General features: G+C 42.3%; 1 protein-coding gene across 15 annotated transcripts in view; it reads left to right on the top strand.

Moving 5' to 3' along the window:
• Window positions 1–25,663, top strand: part of dab2ipb (DAB2 interacting protein b) — a 77,316-nt gene that overhangs the window by 38,573 nt on the left and 13,080 nt on the right. For 13 of the 15 annotated variants that reach the window (XM_086096285.1, XM_086096283.1, XM_086096282.1 and 10 more), the window contains 3 exons: window positions 3,408–3,526; window positions 23,849–24,002; window positions 25,291–25,389. In XM_086096285.1, the coding sequence (XP_085952411.1) occupies window positions 3,408–3,526; window positions 23,849–24,002; window positions 25,291–25,389 (372 nt within the window). Of the gene's footprint in view, window positions 1–3,407; window positions 3,527–12,381; window positions 12,768–19,046; window positions 19,271–23,848; window positions 24,003–25,290; window positions 25,390–25,663 lie in introns of those variants that run through there. The other 2 variants (XM_086096296.1, XM_086096295.1) reach the window with 2 other exon arrangements.

Below are 25,663 nucleotides of genomic sequence, written 5' to 3'. Positions count from 1 at the left end.
CTAAAATTGTATGGGCTTTTTTCTGGGGGGCGGGGGGGGGGGGGCAAAATTGTGATTATTTTATTTTAAATATACATATATTTTTTTTTTTAATATACATATAAAACATTTCATATATTTAAATATATATGTTTAAAACTAAAAAAACTAAACAAAACAATAGACTTTATTGGAATTTATAGATTTCCCCCCCCAAATTTTTTTTTGACATACTGGCTCTGATTTATGACTTTTTTTATTTAGTCATTTGTAATTGTAGCATTGACAAATTTGCAGGAGATGTGCTACTCCAAGCCAGCAGGGGGCAACATATGACTCATATAGCATTTGTCTACTTGCCTTATTTTACCAGCACTACACACATCTTTAGTTTATCGGTATATGCATAAACATGTTCTCTATGGTTTTATTGAATGATTTTGCAGTTTAAAAAAAAAATATATCTTTAGGGTCCATTCATTCTACTTTAATTTTTTCTTACCTGGGCAATTCATTTCTATTTCTGTCCCCATATTTTATCAGCATGCTTCTCTTTGTTACTTCCCCTCGGCATATATTTTTGTCCTGTCGTTTCTGCCTTTTGACGAAGGCAAATTAAATGCACTTTGCAGTACCGTCAACCCCCCCGGGTGCGAGTGGGGTTAATGTAGGTGTCAGTCATCCATACGGGGACTGATTGAAAGTTAGAGAAGAGGCTCCACTGAGAGAGTACCGACAGGCCGACTCAGCCGTGGTCATCATCATTGTCCACACTTGGAAGATACTTATTTTTGTTTTGTTTTTTTATATTGAAAAAATCCAAAACGATTACAACTATGGTTTTGTTTATTTTAAGGTGTATGTATGCTGAGTCATGGTCACTTAATCAAACCCCAATGTTTTTGCTACATTAACCCGTTTCACATAAAGACATACAGACCATCATCGAAAGAAATAAAAACAAATGACTAAAAATACAGCTCACTGCTACACTAATTATAATTGCTGTAATTTGCTAGTTAGTCATGCGCGTGTTTCTTGTCAACAAACCGGGCCGCCTCAGCTTGTGTTTCATAGCATCGTGTGTTGGCGACGGGACATTGGAGGCAACCAGTGTCGCAATGTTGGTGTTTGTTTTTAGTAAGCGACGATTAAACATAATGTCGGCTTTTTCTTGGTGGGTGTGTCATTTCAACAATACTTCTTTGACACTGATTACTGCTTATTTTTTTAGCGAGGGCTTTGGCGCCACCTTGTGGCATTGTCACAGTAAGCGTGCCAAAAATATGCAAATAACTAAGGATCGTTCGTCTATGGGGGGGGGGGGGGAAATGATGGTTTTGCAAATTTATTTTAAGCGTACTTGAGTTGTTTCCTGGCGACAGGTTCCTGTTGCGGCAAACAAAAGGCCTGCTGCGTTGGTGTGCCTGTCATAAAGTTGCTCTCTAATTATCTCTCAAAGCCCGGCGGGGCGACCTATACGTCTCTGGCGGGTAATTACACAGGTGCCTTAATGGGCGGCCAACTGTGACGGCGCTACGTCGTTCGACCGCCGTGTAAAATAACATCAGAATGCAAGGACATCACAGAAGAATAGAAATGGTAAACATGGCGGCAGGAGGGCGAGCGAAGACAAAACAAGACCGCGGCGAGACCGAGCAAGACTCAGCGGTCGAGTGTGAAGACCTTAGCAGTGTAGCAGGTGATGCTAAGCGCCAAATGAGATAAATGATTTGATGACAATGTTTTTGCGTTTTGCACGAGTACAGTTTGTACGCTAAGAAACTTTCTAGCACGTGTTACTTTAGCACACGTGACGTAGCAACGCATGCTTTGCACTTCACACGCATGACGTTACACACCAAACGAGCAACTGAATCATAATTAACCTTTGTCAAAGCATTTTATGCACTGTCAATTTGAAATAATGTCTTGTTTTGAAATATACGGATGAAAATTGAAGTGGCAAAATAATCGACAGATTAATCAATTACTAAAATAATCGTTAGTTGCAGCCCTAATTAAATATCATTGTTATCATTATTGATGGAAACAATAAATAGAAATACAGGTGAAAAAAAAAACCTATGTTGCTTATGCATTGCTAAAGGCAGCTAACCTCAGCTAACTTGCTAATCTTGGCTGCAATTCATGTTCGTGAGATCAAACAAAAACGCAGGCTAAAAAATGACCTCTTTCACTTTTTAGCATTTAGCTTAGCATCGCTAAAGACAGCTTTCTTGCTCATTTTGGCTATAATTCATTGTCATTTCAGTGGTTATTGATAATGCTGGTAACAAACAGAAACACAGGCTTTAGCGTATCGTATAGCTTAGCATTGCTAATGACAGATACAGTAATTTCTGGACTATAAAGCGCACCTGACTATAAGCCGCACTAGCTAAATTTGGGGAATTTGCTACACATATAAGCCGCACCCGACTGTTACGGCACCGGGTTCCCGCTGCTTTCTTTTCCATAATGAGGGTGCAAATTGTCTCGCTCTCGTTCTCTCTCCTACTGTATTTGGGCTCACTTGGTTTGTTTTGTTTTGCTCTGCCTGACGCTCTTGCGCTTCCTTTATAGTGCGCCCCCCTTGTGATCTGATGGATAAGCCGCACCTTTGTATTAGCCGCAGGGTCGAATGCAAGTGAAAAAAGTAGTGGCTTACGCTTTTCCTTACGTTTCGTATTTAAAGCAGGAGGAAACAAATCGAAATATTTAGAGCTCGGCGTTTTGAGCTTCTCCAGGACAAAAATAGTCATCAGTTGCGCATGGTTACATAAACGTGCTACATTTAATTAGCACTCCTTATTCAACCCGCCGCTTCTCTCGCCAAATCAAAGCAGCCTCGTGTCTCGCCAAACGCTGGCACCATCCTGCCAGTTTGTCTTTTTTCTTCGTCTTCTTCTTGCTCCAAATGCCAGCTGACAGTTGCCATGGCGACGGCGGGGCGCTTGGGGAGCGCGATTGCAGATGTTCGCCAGGGTGAAAGTAAACGCATTCAGACAAAGAAGAGCAAAAAAAAAAAAAAACAGAACGGAAGGCGTGCATCCGGCGTATTAGCGCCTGATTACTGTGTTTGAATAGTAACCAGTCACAGCGAGACCATGATGTCATTAGCGGGGAACCACAACATGTGATCTTTGAATAACGGAGATGGTTGCTAGCGTCGCGCCACTTTAAATTCAGGTCATGCCTTTAACCTTGTCCCGACCTTGTCCATGAAGAAACGGGGCTCATAAAAGGCGGGAAAATGGTGTGTGCTGATGTTGAAGGGGAGTGCGTGGCTTTAAAAGTGACTGTCATGTTTGTTTGAATAAACAGAGGACGCCTGTTGTCGGCTTTAAAGAAGCTGTTTTGGGTTCAAATGTGAGAACAGGGAAACGTACCACAAGTTTTCTTGTTCTTTTTTTGGCCCCCTGCAGGGCTTCCTGAGTCGGCGGCTGAAGGGCTCTATCAAGCGTACCAAAAGTCAACCCAAGCTGGACCGCAACTCCAGCTTCAGGCACATTTTGCCAGGCTTCAGGAACGTGGACAATGACAGGTGAGTCAAAGTGTGACAAAGCGAGGTGAGAGAGCTGCAGTGTTGTTGGATGCTACCGCATGAGTTCATGGTTCTTGTTGTGTTTTTATGACAACAGTAAAGAATTTTTGTTTCAAGGCCGCATGGTGCCTAGTGCTGGAACTGCTGCTTAGCATTTTTGAGGGTTTGAAAAAGCAAAAATAAATCAGCAAGTCAATTGAGGAACATTCAGACAAAAGTAGTGCTTTGGAGACATCATGTGGCATCTTTGTGCCAAGGAACTATGCTGAAGTGAGTTGAGGAATTTCATTCAGACAAAATGTAGTGTTTTGACGCCTTTTTGCCATTTGTAGCAGAGGTTAGTTTCCCTCACAAAATGTGGGGCTCATTTGTATACAATTAAATGAAAAAGGATTATTTTACTGTATTTTTTTTCCACTTTTGTTTCTGCTTTGGTAAAAAATAAATAATTGGGGTTGTTTTGTGTTTTTTAAATGGATTTTTGTGTGTAGGAAAGGCAGACAATAGAGTTGTGCACTGTGTGTAAAGCAGCAGATCTTTGAAGGCTATAATTATTGTAACATTTATGCTAATTTCCATTAGCCCATCTGTGGCGTCAAGTTAACAATATATAGGACTACTTTTCTTTAAAGGATCTTTGTGCAGTTCGTCACTGTTTTAACTCGCGACTGCCACCCCTTGCCCAAAGCGTTAACTGCAGCATCTGTGTTAGGCTCGTTCATGGTACGAGTACGTGCACGATCTTAAAGCTACAGCCACAGTTGACAAGCGAAGACATCACTTCAAATGAGGCAAGAAAAACTCCGCCCCTCCCCAAAGAAACTGGGGAATGTGCAGGGTCCTCACACTCTACTATAAAGGGAAGATAAAAGCTGACAGGTGCAGTCAGAGTAAAACAGTCAGGGCTCTGCGTACTCATCTGGGCATTGGTGGAGCATGCATGATGTAGAAAAAAAATGTATATTATGTTTTTAAACTGCACAATGTATCTTTAAAAAAAAAAGTTATTTCTACAAAATGGGGTTAAGATTAGGTTTAGGGTTACTCAAAAGAAAACTAAATTTTAAAAATGCATTACGTTTTCAGAAATATTATAATTGAAAAATATTAATAATTTTAAATAATTTGTAGAAAATATTTAAACGAAAAAAATATATAAATATAGATCATAAAGAATGTTAGACTTGTGAGCGTTATGTACATTTTACTTTACAAAAAACAAAAATAAATCAGTGCAAAATTTTAAAATTTTACTACTTTCATACTATGTACGGCACTGCGACCTCCTGTAGGAAGCCAGATGATGAAATTCCCCGGGGAGGCTTTCTCCCATGCTGCGAAATGGGATGGTTACAGAATGTGAGTGCGGCGCACTGCGAGAGGAGTCGGCATCCCCCCCACGGGGGGCCGATCGTGGTGGTCGGGATGGAGGGGGGGGGGGGGGGTCTACGGTAGATGATGAAACGTGGGAGGAGAGAGGGAGAAAATTTCATACCCGGGAAAAAAAAATACAATACGTACAGGGAGCTGTTAAATTGCACATGTAATACTTATTCATAACCCCCCCGCTCCCTCCCTTACGAAACTGTGTATCGTATTGGCCGAGGGCGTGTTTTTTCCAGCGGCCCCCCCGAGGACGACTAGAAGGAGCGAGCTGCAGATTAAAAGCAGCTGGACTCCCAAAATGAAATATTCAGCCATGATAATCAGAGGCTGGACAGTCACTGGACACTTCTATATTTAGCACAACACAGACACACACACACACACACACACACACACACACACACACACACACACACACACACACACACACACACACACACACACACCCCAAAGGAAATGATGAATTGGAAATCCTGTGTTAAACACTGTCAGAAAATATTGCTTAAGTGTGCATGCAATATTTTGAGTAACAATGAAACACAAGTTGTACGCTACAAGTGTCAATCAAACTCAGATTCATTTCTTGAAAATGTAAATTTTTCTCAAAAATATCAAATTTTATTCTAGAAATTATACAACTTCTTCATAAAATCTGACCATTTTTGAGTCTTCATTAAAACAAACGTTCGTGTACATTTTCATTTAGATTATTCACTAACATTTAAAAAATAGAAAATGACAATTTGAAGTTTGCCTCAAACTTTTTAAAGCAATTTTTTTAATACAAATTGTTTTACTTTTTTTTTTTAATTAAGTATCAATGAGCATAATGTGCAAAACCTATTTTGTCTTCAGTGTCCCTTTTTATCCACGTTTTTGTAAATTTCCAAAACAGTTGCACAACCCAGCTTCTATTCACAGGACGAGCAAGGACTGGAGTCGTGTCAACAGGTGGCGCTGTCAGAGCGCGCGTGTGTGTGTGTGTGTGTGTGAGCGGCACGCTGGGGTCGCTCGGCTTTTGGTGGGGCGCCACATCTGTCCGTATATCCAATAAAGTGATGACATTTGGAGTTATTAAATTGTGTAAACATACCCCGGGTGCTGTGACCGCAATACGCAGGATCAAACCTCCCCGCCGCTCCCTATTAACCCTTCCCATGCACATCTGGATTTTGGTGTTATTGTGGGCACTTTAGAAGGATACTTGATAGAGAATGTATGATTTAATGTTGACTTGAAGCTGACGTAACCTAATGTACATTTTAGAATTGAATTAAATACACGTTGTCAGAGAAAAACTTCAATTAATGTTGGTCATAAACCGAGCACCTAATGTTTGTGTTTTTCAGAAAAATCAAAGGCAATTTAGTCTTCAACAAAACTAATGTGCATCTTTCTTAAACATCTTTACTTCAATGAATGCATGTTTTTGTCACACATTAGAAGTACTTACTACCTTATTTAATGTTGACTTGATGTTGATGTAACCTAACGTATGTTTTTTGTTGACAATTTTCATCAGACAGTTTTGTAAATTAAATACATGTACGTTTTCATAAAAACAACAACATACTCTATAATTAATGTATTATTTGTAAATTCAATGTTTTTTGAAAACATTGGAAGCAAGTTAGTCTTCAACAAAGCTAATGTACATTTTTATGTAAACATTGAGAGAAAATGTGTCTTTCGTAAAAAAAATAAAAATATTGTGAAAATGTCCGACAATTTAGTCTTCAGTGACGCTCGCGCACGTTCGTAAACATGTTTTGACACCATAAAAGGCAATAAAGGCTTCAATTAATGCTTTGATTAACACAATTTAGAATGTTGAGTGAAGCTAACATGCATCATTTGAAACATCAAAGACTGAGCCTGGCGTACCTTTTTTCTAAACGCCGAAGATGCTTTAAGTTTAGTATGCTAATAATTTTATGTTTTTTTTTTTTTTTTTACAAAGGCCATAGTCAGTTTCTGAAAGGAAATTGAAATTCTTTCCGTCTTGCTGTGAGCCGTTTTTGAGTGTTTCTAAGCACATCACGTTGCCAAGGACACGCTCCTCTTTATTTGTTGAAATTTTTTTTTTTTTTTTTATTCCCGCTGTTTCCGTAAACAACGTTGTAAGCTGCCATCCACGGATAGCTCGTGTCCGCTAATACATTTGCAGCAGATAGTGGCTGACTGTGCCATTCTATTAAGACACTGCGCTGTCAAGTGTGTCCAGACTTGAAAACGTCTGAAAAGGTTTCTCTTCTATTTTCTGTCATCTGCTGCGCACCATCTGGTCGTCTTTTTTAACACTGCTGGGCTAATTGCGAGACATTTTCATTCATGTGGAAATAATTGTAAATCAGCAAGAAAATAAAATTCTCGGTGGTCTATGCTTAATCGAGACCTAAAAGTCGGATTTACTTTGTACGATGGAAAAGGATAGTTCACAACAAAAAAAAATCTAAGTAGTTGGCTATGTCATGTTATTTGTGGCGTTACGGTACAGATGACCATTTTAGCGATAACAATTTTGCCCGTTTTTTTAAATGTTAAACTTTTCTCAGTTAAACTTGTCTCAGCTTCTGACACCGATCAACACATCGCCAAGCAGTGATTGAGTGCGAGTGGAAAGTTGCGTGATTATTGTGAGAAATGTGACGGAGATTACCCGAGTAATCGATGGAATAATCGGTAGGATAATCGAACATGCAAACATGTATCAGAAAATTCGTTTTCGTAAACATCAAAACAATCCAGAGACATCAGCAACGCTACCACAATTTCAAAACATTAACGACAATTTAGTCAACGAAGCTGAGTTTTGCTAATCATCACAGTGGTTACCGCTCCACAGTTTTGGTCAAGATTTCATTTCAGATGCCACAAGTACAAAACGGACATTGGCGCCGTGTGCGCTCATCCGTCCGTCCGCGTTGATGTCGGGAGCCCGCCGGGAGCTTCTTTGAGCTTCTTCTTCCACTCCACTCTTTCATTTGCTTGTTGGGTTAACGAGCTGTAATGGATGAGCCGCGAGCGTGATGGGAATACCGAGAGCCTCGTCAATGCTGTGGACCGCCCCATCCTCAACCGCACACCACGGCACAGCCACGACATATTTCGACCACTCGTCACAACGTTAAACGGGGGGGATACACTGCAGACCCGCCGACCACGGGTGAATATCTGCAATAGATCATACGTTTACCATTTTTAAAGTACCTTAATGCTAACATATAATATGAAACATCATAGACAGGCTAGCAGAAATTAGCATAGCTGTCACAGTAAAAGGCCTATAATCGCTCAGCTCTTGGAACGACAAATATCACGACTTGTTGGGGACCTTACCTGCCTCTTCTTCTTGGTCTTAACATTCACTGCCAGCCATTTTAGATGATTTTTTTTTTTGTTATTCTAGTTTACTCATCAGTCAAATGAAAAATAGATTCCGGACACTGCTCAGGTCAATGTTAGCTTTCCATAATACGTATTGAACAAATTGCATTGTATTGTTTTAAGATGAGTGTTTTGTTAGTTTTTTTCCGATACCAATGAAATGCATCCATCAATTGTTCCCTACTTTTCAAGATGCATTGCCAAGATACATTGAAGCCAAGATATCATAAGTCCCGACTGTTTATTTTACCAGCCTATATAATTAGTTGACATTTGTTCTTTAGAAAATGGCAAAATCAGGCCCCCCCCCCCCAAAAAAAATAAAATTGGCTGAATTTTACATTATAACATAAAAGAAAGACACCATTTTTTCTGTCTCAGAAAATTAAACAAATACTAAGGGTTAGAGTATTGCCAAAAATGTACAAATGTTAAGCCTGTAATTCGTATCGTTATTGTTGTAAGCGTTAAGACCCCAGAACTGTTTTTTAACTTAATCGTCCGATTAATCAGTTATCAAAAAAAAAAAAATTCTGCCAAATATTGTTCCGGCCCAAATATACGTAAAAGAGAGAGGCTAATCTATACTCACTAAGAATTCTAACAACTTTTCAAAATGGTGAACTCTACATATAGTGGGTACTGTGTTGTGTCACAGCAAAATCGGAACACAGCCTTTCATCATCATCATTAAAATGCGATGAGATTCAGTATCGGCATGACAGCCTTCAAAGAGCGACGGGGCTGTTGTCGTGATTGAGCATTTATGAAGCCTTCAAACGGCGCTCTTATCTTTCATCCTTCCCCTTCTGGGGCCCCGTGTCTTTTTAAACCTCCTTTTAAACCCAGATTCGCAGTTTCCGAGAGGAAGATCTAAACCCAAAAACATTTTGAAAGTTAAGAATGTCACAAATTGCCGACCACTGTAAAGGGATTTGACCCACTTTCACTTAATTGATATTCATCTACAACAGTAATCTTTGTTACGCAAAACAATGAAATGGTCATCCACAAGATGGCACAAGGTTCAATTAACCTGCATCCACTTGATGCCATTTACTGCTTAGTTTAAAAAAAAAAAGCTTAATTAATCATAAATAATCACTAATATTCGAGAAATTTTTCCCCCCATATATTAATACATCATTCAAATTTCTATTTTTATCCTCATCTACAAATGACCTGGCCCATTTGTCTGTTTAAAAAAAAAAAAAAAAAAGTGACTCCACAGCACAAACCTTTGCTTACCTCCGCTTTAGAGGAATTCAACTAATCATGCAAACAATCCCACAGCTTTATCCAAAGCCTGCGCTTATCGGGTTTCATTGCAAATGTTAATTTTGATTGGAAAAAATAATCATCCAAATGAATTCACACTGCATCTGCAAGCCAAAGAGTACGAATGACTGTTGCATGTTAATTTAATTCAATTCAATCTGTATTCTTAAATACTATTTGGCCCTGTTGCTACACAACAAGTTAGTGTGTTTGCGGAGTTGAGATAAAGCAGCAAAGAGCTTTTCAAGGTTGACATTTCTTCAGCTTTTTTTTCCCCTGCTGGAAAAAACACTTCCTGTAATTTAATTTATCCGTGTTTCTTTACAGCAACCGCCGCATCCGGCTGCCTACGCTACTTGCTAGCTGGAGCTCAGAGGACACATTTTGACAACAGAGCTACAAAAACTAAAAACTGATAACCAATACATTTGAAATAGCCTCATATTGTTTCACACCTATTCAAAATGTGTTAGCATGTTTTGGGTAAATATGCAGCCAAAACAATGTCTTACAAATTTTGTACACAAAAAGTAAAGTGCAAAAAAAAACATAATTTTAAGATTATGTGTTTGTAAAAGTTAACATTTTCGGATAACAAGTGGCGAAAAGGGAATATCCTCTGATTTTTGTACACAAAAAGTAACACAGAGGTTTTTTTTCTTTCAATAGTCTGAAGCAACAATGCAGCAGTCACTTGAAAATGCTTTTACTCGCCGACCAATTTACAAAAGTTATTATTTTTGTACAAACACTCAGCCCCAAAAAAAAACTTGTGAGGAAAAAACAGCACAAGACGGTAAGACTTTATCCCATAAACAACGTCAGCTAGCTTAATGCTAACATATCATTCAAAACAAGTGGACTAACTAAAATTTGTTATAGATGTTATTTTAAACCTTCAAACAACTGCCACTTAAACACAAATGGAGCAGCAACACATACAAAAACATATTTTCTGCTCTGTGAGAAATGATAACTATTAAAATGCCAACACGTCATCTGGTAGAGCTCAGCGCTGCCTGGCATGTTTGTGGGCGCAAACTGGTACTACACTGAATGCTACACAAAATAATAGGCCTTAAAAACAAACGTGTAAAAATGTGCAACATAGTGGGGGCACAATCAATAAGTCATGATAACCTACTGGGTGTTTTTTTATTTTATTTTATTTTTTACTCCTCCTCACCCCTTTGGTCGGTTACTTTGTGTTGGCGTGCGTGTTGATACTGTTTGTCCGCAGAAGAATGGTGCGAATGATGTCATGTTCGATGACATCATTCTGCACAGACGTGCAGGGAGTGAATAGCGGGGTTGGGAGCTCTCACCAGCTGCACTTCGTTCATTAGTGGTGCTCCTAGAAGTAACCCCCCCCCCCCCCTGACCCCCCCCCCCCCCCCCCCCTCCATTTTTTTTTTTTAACTGCTTAATCATTCGCCCTAGATAATTGCGTCCCACTGAATATGAACAGCAACAGCTGACTGGGGGGGACGACGGCAATGCAACTTGCACCACAGCTGACAGGACAAAGAGCACCAGTGGAGCCACAAGAGCAGGGTGGGAAGAGGGTGCGAAGGGGGGCAGGGCTATGCTGGCCTATAGACGTACATACATAGACAAGCTCAATCAGTAGCTTAGCCATATTGCATGTGGCAGGTGAACTTATGAACGGTTGCCATAGAGATACAGAAACACTGGAAGAGTCACAGAAAAGCAAACAAGTGTTGTACGTCCTTGGACATTTTCAAGGATTATAGAGCTGTTGTGAATTTTGCCGTTTCGCTCCCTGTAGGAGAACAGTAAAAAAGTAAATAAATGTTTCAAGTGCGCGGAGGTCAAATCCATCATGAAATTTCACCCATAGCCAAAAAAAAAAACCTGTACGAGTAGACTAATGTGTATAACACACATACTTCATTACAAAAAGTATTTTCTATACATTTTATGCTAGCAAACTTTTCTTGTGTTCAAGCGCACTTAAAGCGTTTAAAGAGTGTGCTTCAATAAATTACTGTATCAATTAAACTATTTTTTTTTTTTAGTATTGCTGTAAGATCTGTTTTTGTTGTTAAACTAGCAGTTTGAAGAATGCTAATTACCGCAACATCTGTGCTAATGTCTAGTTTCACATTCTATGTTAGCATTAAGCGACTAAGCATTTGTTAGAACATTTCCGTGTTTATAAATACAATGTTTGGTTTACGTGTCACTTTTACAGCAAACTTCGACAGGGAGTGACTGACCGTGAGAATAAGCAGAAAGTGGAGGGAACCATTTTGTTTCTGAAACGGTATTACCACAGAAATTCTGACACTATTTTAGCTATAAATTTATTGGTGTATTTTCGTCTTCGTGTCGTAGTGGCAGTCTCCACACTTTTTCATTACCCTTTAAATTTAAATACCAATGTGAGCGATGTCAAATGTTATTTTTAGTATATGTCACGGGCCGCAAAAACAAAACAAAAAAAAGGGGGCGGGGACCGCAATTTTTTTTATTTTGGACACCACTGGTCTACGGTGCCTCTATCAGGTCGATGGGTCTCGAACGCATCCCCCGTAATGCAAATAAATAAGCCAATCGTCACTCGACCACATCCAATATGGCGCAGATGTGCATTCCAATGCGCAAAGAGCGGTTCAATGTACATATGTCTATGAGCTGGCCTGCACCACACACATATCCATGTGATAGAACACACCCTCCCTCCCTCCCTTCCCCCCCCCGCCACCTCCCCCCTCCCCCTTTCCTCCTGCATGCACACCACAGCCAGGCTCCTCCCCGCACGAGGAGACAGCGATGGGGAGGTGCAGTCAATCACTGACAGAGAAAGGGAGAGGTTGAGCCGGACGGGAGGACAAAAGGGAAACGAAAACCGCCGTCGTCCACACCCCCCCACCCCACCCCACCCCCACCCCGAACCCAAGCCGGGGGAAGTGGGGCATGTAGACGCGGGACTGGAGGGAGTCGTCGTAGCTCTCAACTGGATCAGGAAAGGCAACGGAGGAGGAAGTCGAGCAACAAGAAGGGGGGGAGACGAACAAACATAAAAGCATCCATCCCTGCCTCACGGGGGTTCTTCTTCTCCTCCTCCCCCCTCTATCTCTCTCTCTCTCTCCCTGCATCCCCTCTTCCTGTTGTCCAGCCTCGCAGTCGCTCGCTCGCTCGCTCTGTGGAATTCTGACGATGCATGGTGAGTTCCATCCCGCCGCTTCACGTGCCGTTGGATTGCTTTTGGGTGTTTTTTTTTTAAGGGAGGTGACTGCATCCCGTCCGTGTATACGTGCGTCCTTATTACATAATTCCCTGAAATTCCTAAGAGGCCTCCCTTTGCCAAGGGAGGGATTGTTTTTGATTCCGGGCAGAGGCGGACGAGAGATTTCTCTGCAGCCGATAGGGTGTCGCTATCCGTTCCCAGGGAGGTGCTAGCGGGCCGAGGGGCGCAACACGTCGCTTTGTGTCCGCAAGGGACGGACGGCATTACTGGTGATGCTACTTGGTGGTTAGTCACGGTTTTTGTCTGGGCACTGATGATGAGTCACTCGTGCATTTATGGATTGCGACGTTCCGTTTTGTTATTTTAGGACAACTTTTCTCGTGTTCCCGATTCCAAAGGGTTTGGATGACTGTTTCAATCATACCTGAGAAAACCATGTGAATGTTCTGTTTTTAGACACCTGGTACAATCTTGAGAGACTTTCTTCTAACGAGTTGGTAAAATGAGCGTCTGTCATATAAAATGTCCGTAGATTTAGCTAAACCTTTGACACAGAACCCAACACACTGTCCTCTCCTTAGATACTGAACACGGCACTCTAGAAAACTGATAACCACAATCTTGAGAGACTTTCTTACGTAGTTGCATCTTATGGCGGCACTAGTCTCTTTCACACAGCAAAAAATGGCCTGCATCTTTCACACAGAACCAAACGAAGCAGGACACAATGATGCATTTACGTCATACCTGAGCAAACCACATGAAGTTCTGTCTTTCGGACATGTGGTGTACTGTAGACAAACCACACAAACGGACCACGATCTTGAGAGACTACCGTCGTTTTTAACAGTGTTCTGGTTGCGAGTCGCTTGAACTAGCATCTGGCATGAAGAATTTCTCAAATCATCTGTCCCTTTCGCACAAAACCCAGTGACACAGTGGCATGTTTCCGTCGTAGTTTTGTCCTGTATGTGTTACTGGAGAGAGTTGTGAGATCGTAGCCTGCGTCTTAATCACAGAACCCAACGAGGTGGAACACGATGACACATTTCCGTCATACCTAATCAAACCAGTTGAAGGTTCCATTTTTAGATACCCGGTACTGCAGAGAACCAACAGACCACCATCTTCAGAGACTTTCTAAATGAAGCCACATCTTGTTCCGGTTGCTAGTCGTTAAGACTAGCATCCTTTGTGACGAGTTTCCACCAAAATCCCCTTTGCCTTTCACACATAACCCACTGGAGCGAGACACGATGACTTATTTTCGTCATACCCGATCGAACCAGTTGAACGTTCCATTTTTAGATACCTGGTACTGCAGCGAACCAACAGACCACCATCTTCAAATGAAGTCACATCTTGTTGCGGTTGCTTGTCGCTAAAACTCCAATTTTTAGTCAAAGAGTTTCCACAAAATCCCCTTTGCCTTTCACACATAACCCACCGAAGCGAGACCCGATGACTTGTTTCGGTCGTACCGGAGCGAACCAGATAAACATTCCGTCTTTCCTCTTTCAGGAAGTCCTAATATGATCATATCTTGTTGCAGTTGCTAACACGGCAGCAAAATCTGTTCACACAGAACTCAACAAAGCAGGACATTGCTGACATGGCAGTCGGCTGTGGCGTAAAATTACTGCAGGACATAGACCGTTTCTCGCAGCACAGTCGAAGTGAGTCTCTGTTGTTAAATATGACACTCAGGACCCGCTTTCTGCTATTCCCTGACACGCCAGGCCATCCCACCTCTGATAGAACCTTTACAAATCTGTCATAATCACAAATCAATCTGCCGATTCTGCGCCTGCTACAATGCTTCCTCTTGGCCTCCCTTGCCAGTGTTGCTCGTTATATAAATAAATATATATATATGCCGTCGCGGTGCTAAAAGGTTCAGTCTAAAGGTCGAAGTCCTGTCCCCTCTGTCCAAACCGAGTGGCTGACTTTCTTTTCTTATCTCCGATTACCGGTTGCACGTTGCCGCGTCTCAGTCCCCGGCTTGATTCCGCTTGGAATCAGGCTGCAGGAGGAAGATGGTGCAGTCGTCCGTGTAAAAGGGGGCGGGGGGTGTTGGGTGGGGGGGGGGTGTAATTGCTTGTAAGGTCAAGCTATACTGTAATGGATTAGTCCGTCGATGCTACAAGGAAGGCTAACACAAATGTGCCACTACTACTACTGTGAATAACCTTGTGCAATGCAAATACTCAAAATAAAGAGATCTATTCTTAATCTAAACAAAATGGCAAAATTTTAAAAACGGTATTTCTACTTAAAAGTAGCAGGTCTGGATGAATTTAAGGAAAATGTTATATATGTAGATAATGGGCCGAATTTGACCATTTGGTCGTGCAGTCACCTCTCACTTACCTAGTATAAGCTAAACTTAGTCATAGCTAGTAATATAAAAGCTCAATAACCAGTTATAATACTTCATTATTTATTTATTTATTTGAGATTTTTAGATAAATGCTTGAAGCAAGTGAAATTCTCTTACGCAAAAGCTGCCTGGTAAAAAACTAAAACATCTTTTGGCCTTGATTTCAGATATTTGCCCTGCATGTTAAAATTGCATTTTAAAACACTGATACGTACTAATTTGGTCTGTAACATGTCGGAGCATTACGTATGCAAAAATGTTGATCGCTGTTTTCCAAAATAAAAGCAGATGTTTGCAAATGTGCAAATTATGAGATTTTAATCATTTTCAATTAAACAAGATACTCAAACAATCAATGTAGTAGTATCAAAATAATTTATAAATCGAATCGTAATCCTACTGAATCGAACCAAACCGAATCGTTCCATTTTAAAATCGAACCGTCCTTGTATCGGATCGCACCGCATGTATCGAGATGCGAATCGAATCGTCTTGATTGGACAGATTTACACCCCTAATAACTACCATGTGCAGTAATAAAAAAAAGTTTCTTACTTTCAAGGGGGAAAAATCATATTTTAGAGCGGAAAATAGTTTTTAAGGTTGAGAAAAAAACATTTTATTCTCTAAAACACTGTGCCCCCAGTGGTTATCCAGCGCAATTGTCAGTTGCTTAGTTATTAATGCTCGCCCTAAAACTGTGAGCTCACGATCGAGCTGCAACCAGCGCCTCTCATCGTGGCGTGGAAAGCCCCGTGACGAGCCGGTTGGAAACATTCCAGCCACTGGAAGGAGGATTTAGCGAATATATTTTTGCAACTCAAATAGATGCGTCGGCAAAAAAATGCTAGCCTAAGTAGTTTTTCACGCATTCAGAGGACATGCCCCTTACGACTGCGCTTTAGTCCTGCAGTGATGTCAGATTGCGCTTTTGTCCCAAAGCTATGGTAGGGAGGAGTACGTTGTTTGTTTTATTGAGGCGCATGTCCAGATATGTTGCTATCTTTTTCTGGAAACCAACCTAATTTGGAGCTAATTATTTTAAGATCACTGACCCCAGTTCGGAAACCGCTGATTCAGCGACTTGGTCTTTGCCGTGTCCCTGCACTTTTTTTACCAGTCATATCATGGCATTGATTCCCCTGGAAGCTAACATTTGTGTCTGTCTTTATTTGTATGCAGTAGGCCCCCTCTGACAACCCCCCCCCCCCCCCCCATGCCGCCAGCCTGAGGGTGGGGGGTGCGTGCGTGCGTGCGTGAGAAAACGCTTGTATGCTCACAAATGGATGTTAGCAATCTAAATGCTTACATGGCATCCTTAGTTGGACGCAGGGCTCAGATGCGATCGCGTCTCGGGTCGGGGTTTGAGAGGGAAACGGGATGGCAGCGAGGCGGGAAATGAGGACTCCCTGAGATGCGAGTGACAAAGCAAAAAAAGAGAAGGTGGAGAGCCCGGTGCCGTAATTACATCGCGACGGTGTTGGTTCCGCTGTGGTTATGCAACAAGCCTTCTACCAGCGTTCTATGTACGCTGTTAATAATAATTGGCCTCAAAATGCATCCGTCCATTTTCTAAAATTCTTATTGTCCTCTCTTTAGATTCGTGAGCAAACGAGATCCCAGTTGTCTTTATGCTAGAGCGACGAGGTACAATTAACATCTACGGACAATTTAGAATCACCTGAAACAGACTTCTGGCTATGTGGGGCGCACCCTGGGCTGGTCATAAGCCAATCGCAGGGCACGTGGACAATTTGGAGTCTGCAATTAACTGAAAGTGACATTTGACGACACCCTGCACTGGTCTCCAGCCAACTGCAGGGCACAGATGACCGTTCACACTCATGTTCTTAATTTTAATCACATGTGGACAATTTACAGTCTTCACTCAAAAAAGGGGCCAACAAAACTTCCAGAGTTCAAAGCAAACATGGTGAAGTGGCATTTCGCTGTTATGCTGCGTGCAAATGGAATAAATCAGCCCGAGTGTGAATGCATTGAAATCTAGATTAGAAACGACACTTTATGCCATACCATAAATATGAGACGTTGCCGTAGAGGAGACGCTTTGCTTTAACGTCCGCTGATCTGATTGATAAGCAACTGGATACTGGCTTTGCAAGCGCTGTAGCGATAGAACATATTGATATGTTGCACACTTTTTTTTTTTTTTTTTTTTTTTTGACCTCCAACCATCCTGAGGATTAAATGTCGTCTTCGGCCACGATTGAGCGGTAACGCTAGCAAAGGCAGGATCCGGCTGAACCCAACACTATTGACTATTTATTGACTATTTATGGGGGTTGGAGGTCATGTGGAACAACAGCAGAATAGTCTGGTTTCTATTCCACTTCATACTTGTATGTATGTATGTTTATTCAAGCAGCGCTTTTGGAATTGGAAACAAATTATCTTGAAAAGCGAATGTATGAAATTAATTGACAGATACGGACATTTTCACTGTAATTAATATCAAATGGATTTTTCTCTCACTCGTTTATATTAGATTTTTTTTTAGTTATTTTTTTTATTTTTATTTTTTTTACAATTATAGCTATTTTGTTAGTTTTCAGTAACTATAGCACTATCACAATATCTGGCCCCCGTGTGGAATTTTCCCAGCAGCTGCACTCCAAACAAACCCGTTGTGAGCTATGACATCATCACAAGCAGTGCCTGGAATGAGGAAAGCCCCCTTTACGCCGCCACCCTTCTCCCGAGGCGGGCCCATGCAGTTAACTATTAACCGGCCACTATTCGACGCTGCCGTCTGTTTACCCGCCGCGCCAAAAAAAGCTGTAATTTACCATGGCTGGCTCTCCGGACATGTTTTCCCCCGTCTGTTTCCTGCTACGGCGGAACCAAGGAGGGAGGGGACCGACTTCCTGCCAGGCTGAGTCGCGCTCCATATATGTCCTTGGGAGATTGACTGTCACATAGCTAGCAGCCAGACTGGGAGCAGTTTGAACTGACCCCTTTTGTCAAGACACAGTCACCCAAAAAGGGTCCCAACCCCACCACTGGCGTATTGTATACCGTACATATCAAGACTCTGTTGGAGCGTAAATTTATCAGAATTTCGACGTGACAAGCTGATATTCACCTCCTGATCGAAATCTTTTGAATTAAAAAACATGATTACTACACAGTAAATTCTGTAGAGTAAATTTGACTTTATTTAGAGTGGGGGGAAATAGACTCAGTTTTAGAGTAATATTTGCACTTGGAAGAGAGTAAAATAAAGAATTTTGGGGGGGAAAGTCATTCAAGGGTGGAAGAACAAACTCACAACCTTCAACTCGGGAGACAGCCAATCTACTCGCTGAGCTACGCACGCGGTTCTTGCTTTGTGTTAGGGTATCGCTCGTGTCAGCTGGAATCTTCCTTCCTTGGAGATGCACAAACAGTAGGACGGGCATAGCTCAGGTGGTAGCGTGGCAGTCTCCCAAGCTGAAGATTGTAAATTCGTTCCTGAACCCTTGAGTGACTTTTTTTCCAAATCTTTATTTTTACTCTCTTTCAAGTGTAAAGTAGTAGTAGTAGTAGTAGTAGTAGGCATTTTCCCACCATTTTCCAGATGGGACAACAGCTGTGTGAAATGGTATAACAGAAAGCCGGGACAGGTTTGTGAAATGTAACACCCGACACTCACTTCTCACACTTCTCCTGTTGTGCTGGAAGTAAGCGTTAGCTAACGATTTTTATAGACACTGGCACATGTCGTGTTGTTACGGTGATGTCAGTCACAGTCAGCCTTTCACGCAGCCTGTAAAATCCAGAGCATTTTCCCCACCTTGTTTTTCCCCAACCTCGTCAGCTCCCAACCATTTGGAGCGCTGTCTTTTTAAATGTTGAGAGGAGTGTTATGTTGCTAGCAACGCACATCCTTTGGGGAGCTCAGAGGAGCAGAGACGCTCTCCCGTTGCGTTTTTCCCAGGACTCTCTGTAGCGCAGGTCGGCAAAAAAAGCGTAAGAAAAAAAAAACGAAACAAGCGACATCTGCTTTTGAGGAATGCGAGCCGCGAGAGCGACGCGGGAGTCGCGCTTCCGTCCTGGAGAGACTCCGCCGCACCATGTTTCATTTGTTCAGCAGCAGGGTGTAAGTGTGCCTTTTGTGTTGAGAGCTCATCCTGGGTGTGGGAATCTCGGGAGTTGTGGGGAAAAAAATGTTGCCGGTCCATGAAGGACTTTGCATCTGTAACTTTTGTATTTTTTTTTAAAGCCGTTTTGTGTAAATAAATTTGTGGAGAAGAGCAAACGAGCCACACGACAGAGGGGAGGGGGGCGGGGGGGGGGGGGGGCACAAGAGCATGTGCGGGCATGACAGCAGAAAATATTCAACGCTGCAGGCAATGCTGAATAAGAGAGCCGCTCACTTCCTGAATCGCACACGTTGATGATTCGAATCCTTTTACTGAATCAGGAATCGGGGGGTTCGAGGTCTCCGTTAACCTCTGGACAACTGCCGCTAAGTATACAAGATTTAGCACACTCAGGGAAACGCTGCAGACTCAAAATGATTCGATTCACATGAAAACACAGCAGGGGACTCAAATGGAGGAACTGTTGCAGACATCAGTGTTGACTCACGATATATATATATATATATATACGTGTGTGTGTGTGTGTGTGTGTGTGTGTGTGCGCATATTCTATGCATACACCGGAAAATACCATCCAAGTTGTTAGTTTAAGGGCAAAAAAGTCAGTAGGTTATCAGCCAATACAGCTCGTGGGTGTTTTGTCCACAACTCCAAAGGCAGACGCCAGAACGGTGAATGGACCAGGAGGAGTTCCAAGGTCACACTAATGACTGAGTGCTGAAGCAGCAAGCTGAGGTCAAGGGGCAAAGGTTGAGTTCATGGTGGCCACCACGCTGTGGCGTTACCGGTGGTGGTCGCCGCGGCAACAGTGAGTGATTGAAAGCAGCCTGGTGGCAAATGGACACAAGACGTTGTTAGATTTTTAGCTGTTCATATGATTATTATTTAGATTTATTTTTAAAGATTGCAAACTTATTGTTGTTTTCTAACTAAAAAATGCAACATTATTTTCATGAGACTGCAACGATACTGTAGCAGAATACGACTTTACAGTATTTTAGTACAAATAGACTTCACTGTAGGGGGGGGGGGGATTCTTGTAAAAATTGTGACTTTAAATCTTATAGGAAATCCCCCTTTTTTTTTTTTTTATAAAAAAATACGATTACAGTCTTCCGCCACTAATTTGGGACTAAATTCCCCCCTCAGCTAGCAGAAATCATGTGAGTAATTCATGCCCTTCCAAACCCCCCTCTAGAAAATTTTATAATTCCATTTAAATACCACAAGCTGGCGGCTAACCACTATTTTCCTATTAGACATATATAGACAACTATGACCTGACTTCCAAGATTAGGACTTCTTTTTTTTCCACAAATACTTACGGAATGGCCCATTTTTTTTCTCAAAAAAATACCTTCTTTCGTCTTCTTTTTTTTTAACCCATGTTGTCTTTGGGGCTAACTAGTACCAGCTGGTACCAACTTTTTAATGTTATATTTTTAGGACAATGCACATTAATCAAGAGAGCAAAAAGGCATCCGTGTTTGCTCCGCGTGTCTTTGTCTTGCTTCCTCCTCCGTGCATAATTCCTCTCACCTCCCCTTGACTTTTCAAAACGACGGTAAATGTCAAACCGGTAATCGGCCCATGCCTAATACAAATTTGCAATTGATGGAATATACCGACTTTTTGTCCATTAAAAGTTCTTATAAAGATTTTGAGCTCGCTCTGATACGATTCTGAACACACTACCTAACTTTGCTTGCTTGACAAGACAGACACAAAATGCACATAATTGCCGTGTTTTTAATGCACAAACTTGACTTGCAACTTGCAGCTACCAAAAAGCACTTGCGTAACGGCAGCATTTGCGCTCGAGGGTGCCGACGCGCGGTTGCACGAGCAAAGCGATTGGAAAGAAGAGCGGAAACGCCGCTTCTCACTTCTTGACCTGAATATTCAATCAGCCCTGTGGCACTGGACAAAGGCGGAGGAAAACACAAGAAGGAGGGTGGGGGGGGGGGAGAAAGGAGGGCACCGAATTTCTTCCCACGCAACACTCAAGGCGAAAGACAAGCGGCCCATTTTTGACTTTTACCACTTTGTTCTGGCTGTGCTTGTTGAGTTTTCCCGACAATTGGACATGTGAAGCGACTGAAATTGGCCTCAATTCTGGAATACTGTGCATGTGTCCTGTAGTGGTGATACATTTTGTATGCTATGGAGTCAGTTGCTAAAAAGATTCAGTGAGCTTGTGAGTTCAAATTTTTTGGAGTTCACTTTACGTCAAATCCTGGGAATTGGTGGTGTGAGCTCGTAACCCGGGTCAGTAAACAAAATCGCAGAGTTCACTAATGCGAGTTAGCTCGATCACAGTAAACGCTGCTGACTCCGATGATTCGGTTCATTGGCTTTACTAACTCGAGTTGGAGGACTCACTCGAAAGACTGCAAACTCGATGACTCTTTTTGCAGACCAAATCGCCCGAAACGGCAGACTGAGATTATTCAGTCCACTGATAAGAATTAGCGGACGCAAGTTAGCAAACCGAATCATCGAGAGTCTGCTGTGTTTTGAATCAGCGCCACGTGTGGTGTTTCGATTTGAGTCTGTTAACTTGGAGTTAGCAGGGGAAAGCACAGCAGACTGAGTCCAGTCAGCAGACTCAAGTTCAAATCACCCGAGTCAGTGGCTTCCTTGTTAAAAGTCTGCTAACGCTAGTCAGAAAACCAAATCATCTGAAGTGTGTTGTGTTTTGAATCGTCAAACGTTTCCGTGTAAGTCCTCGAATTCTCGCCCAAAAACCAAATCATCTTGAGTACGTTGTGTATTGAATTGTTTCCAATGTGAGGCCGCTAACTTGAAACAATTGAGACCATCGTTTGACTCTGTGGTGTTTTCCAGTGAGGACGTTAACTTGAGTCAGTGAACGAAATCCCTGAGTTCGGTGACTCAAGTTAATCAACCGCTGACTTAGATGACTCGGTTCACGGACTCGAGTTAGCAGGACTTACCTAAAATGTATGCTTGGAGAATGTGGTTCACGGGTCCAAATCACTTAAGTCGGCGGGTTCCTCACTGATTCTGCTAACTTCTCAGTGAACAAAATCACTGTATTAACTTAACTTACCAACGCACAGCAGACTCGTATGATTCATTTCGCCGACTCCATTTCGTGTAGACTCGTTAGCAGACTCTGCATTAGCTGAATCGGTAGCTTTCACTGTACAACATGACCACAGAAGTGTAATAGCAGATTAGTGATTATTGGTTGCACATGCAAAAGGTTGTGTTAAGAAGCCTCTGAATGAAAACCTCTCTCGGGAAACGTTTTGTGTTGACACGGTATTAGGATCGTCACGCATGTTGCCTTTTTTAGGCTAACAACAGCATCAACACAGCGCGGCGAAGATTTAGCGTCACGTGGACCCGAACGTTCCGACTTTTGTGCGCGATTGCAATTCAACAATGGCCGCGCGGGACGCACTCGTTTTGCTCTTCCCAAGACTTTGTTGTTGCAATAGTTAAGCTCTCACTAACGCCGTCTGAGTGCTCCGATGGCCCGACAATCACGTGAACGCTATTCTTATAGGGTTTTTTTTTTTTTTTCCTCTTCCAAAGAATACTCAAGCAAAGTGTGCAGGTTGCTGCCCAGACACACTCAGGATCCATTACGCTGCTTGACTTACACATAAGTAGGTTTATATTGAGCAGCAAGCACGGGGGAGAGGAAGTCGACCAATGCTACTCTATCACTGGTAAAATACTGAAGTCTGGGCGAGGATATTGTTAGTCATGTGGTCGGCAGCACCACTTATGACTAGAAGAGACATTGTCTTGGTTTTTTTAGCATTACCTTATACGGTATGGAAAGACATTTGAGCATTTAGTCGATATCGTTGATCGCCAGCGTAATGTCCGTATCGTCGCTATTGGCCGGAAACCTCATATGTTCAATTTCATATTTTTTCACAAATTTATTGTGGCGTGTTGTCCTCTTCCCTCGCTTTGTGGGAGCCGTGCAGCATTATGACATCTCAAGTTTAAAAGTCTGGATGTTTTTTCAGACAATGAGGGAAAAGACCGTTTTAAGCCGTAGGACCATGACGTTGTCCCCCCAAAAATATTTGGGGTCGTGGGGACGCAAATATGTCCAGATTGTGAATGTGTCCCAACCCCCCAATCCCCCCCCCCCCCCCCCCCCCCCCAGCCTATTTTTTTCATTCAACAGATGAATGATCAATGTCGTCCACTATGTAAAAATCCTTACAGTGATGAGTGAGTCAGGAATGGGTGAATGATTCCCAACACATCCATCGCCTGCTTCATTTTGTTGATGTTGCTCGTCGGAACTGTTTCCATTTGTCTGGCATTAATGCTAATCAATGTGGCTTCTTAGTCTTACTCATGTAATGGCCATAATACAGTGAGCATCCATTAGTTGAAGATGACGATGTTGAAGATGATGGTGGCGATGTCGCGGAAGGACCTCGCTCGAGGCGTCCTCACACTTTTCCTCCCACGCGCTTTGCTAACTAGCGTGCGCGCGGCGCATATGCTAGCCCTCCCGTCGACTCAAGTCCCATCTTCTTCTGACTCTCGGTCCTTTTCCTCTTCTTGCTTCTTCGTAGATCTCATCTGATGCCAAGGCTGAAGGAGTCTCGCTCCCATGAGTCACTGCTCAGTCCCAGCAGCGCTGTGGAAGCCTTGGACTTAAGCATGGAGGACGAGGTCATCATCAAGCCCGTGCACAGCAGCATCCTCGGCCAGGACTACTGTTTCGAGGTGAGGCCTTTGTGGGGTGTGTGATGAATGTTGAGGGATGTATCAATATGCAAAAATCGGCATGGTTGGGTGGTTGGTTGATTTATGTAGATAACTTGTTAGCTTAATAGCACATGGTCAGAGGTTGTCTTTTAGTGGGTGTTAGATAGCTAGATAGTGTTAAGTTTTATTTGTCATTGTTTATAAGCTGGATACCCGTTAGCTAACTAGTTAGCAAGTTAGCTCAATAGCGCATGGTGTGAGGTTATGTTTTGCTATTTAGCTCAAAGTTGTTGTATGTAGCACCTACACTGGCATTATAGCCGCTAATGCTAAGTTTGCTGGAGGAGGAATGCCCCCCCCACCCTTAAGCCAGAGTGAGCACACTGCGACCGGTTGAGGCTTTCTAAAGATTACATTAGATCACATTAAGCACCTTAAATCGCTTTTTATTTGGATTTCGGATTAAAGCGACAGTGACGTAATGAGCTCTCGGGGTAAATGCAATCGGAAATGATTGTCCTTTTTTTTTTTTTTTTATGGCTGATTGAAAATGAATGCAAGTATGGCAGAGGGGTTAATCTGTTACGTCGCCGACGGTGAGGTTTAACCTCTTGATAACCCACAGCAATTTGCTACGTGCTGTGAACAGCGCTGCCTCTGATTAGCAACCGAGAGTCACATGCGTATACTATCACGCGGTACCACACAGGAGCTTTTCCAGCGGAGACGGTGGGCGGGTGTGCGAGGCAGCCATGCGGAGAAAAAACGGATACATCTGGCAAAAAACAAATACGGTACAGGGTTGTGGTGCTTTACAGGAAGAGGGGGAAAAGCTTAAAGAACAGCAGTCTGTTAGCTAGTTAGCTTAATGGCGCAAGGTTATTTATGATGTTGCTCGTTAGCAAGCTCAGTAATGCAAGGTGGGACATTTGGTTATAATTGACATGAGTCAGTTAGCCAGTTAGTTAGTTGGGTTGGTAGAGAATTAGTTAGCGCAATCATGATAACGTTATACATATTGTTAGCTCGTTATTTAGCAGCACAAGGTTATTTATGGTAGCGTAATAGTCAAAATGTTGTGAGTTCAATAATGAAAAGGGAGAGGTTAGGTTTGTGTCAACAAATTTAGTTTAGTTAGTTTGCTAATTAGTTAGCTAGTTATCTCAATGGTAGCTAGCTAGTTATCTCAATGTTATTTATGCAACTAATTAGCTCAGTGCCACAGGATGAGCAGTTGAAAGTCAACGCATAAATAAGTGAAACTCATCGGTTCTTTTCCCGCTCATGTTGGCATTTGTCTCCGCAGGTGACAACCTCTTCGGGGAGCAAATGCTTTTCCTGCCGTTCATCAGCCGAGAGGGACAAATGGATGGAGAACCTGAGGAGAGCCGTGCAACCAAACAAGGTGAGGAGGAGGCGGACCCGCATTTTGTAACTGACCTGTGACGTGACCAACACGCCAATATGTGTGTTGCGTGGAAACTTGGGATTGATGGAAGAATAAAATTTCGTTGAATACAATTTTAAAAAAATCACAAACCCAAGTGAAGAGCTTTGGTTGCGGCACTGCTGCAGAGACACATTTACAATATTGATACACCGGCATCAAAAATAGATATCTTCTCTTTTCATCTGACTGTGGTACTTTTTTAGCTTCTTGAGATACGTCGGCTATATGT

The sequence above is a fragment of the Leptonotus elevatus genome, chromosome 15 (genome assembly GCF_054856555.1).
Source record: "Leptonotus elevatus isolate MCC_2025b chromosome 15, RoL_Lele_1.0, whole genome shotgun sequence".
NCBI classification, from domain to species: Eukaryota; Metazoa; Chordata; class Actinopteri; order Syngnathiformes; family Syngnathidae; genus Leptonotus; species Leptonotus elevatus.
The sequence above is the reverse complement of the archived record's forward strand: the minus strand, read 5'-3'. Positions and strand labels throughout refer to the sequence as shown.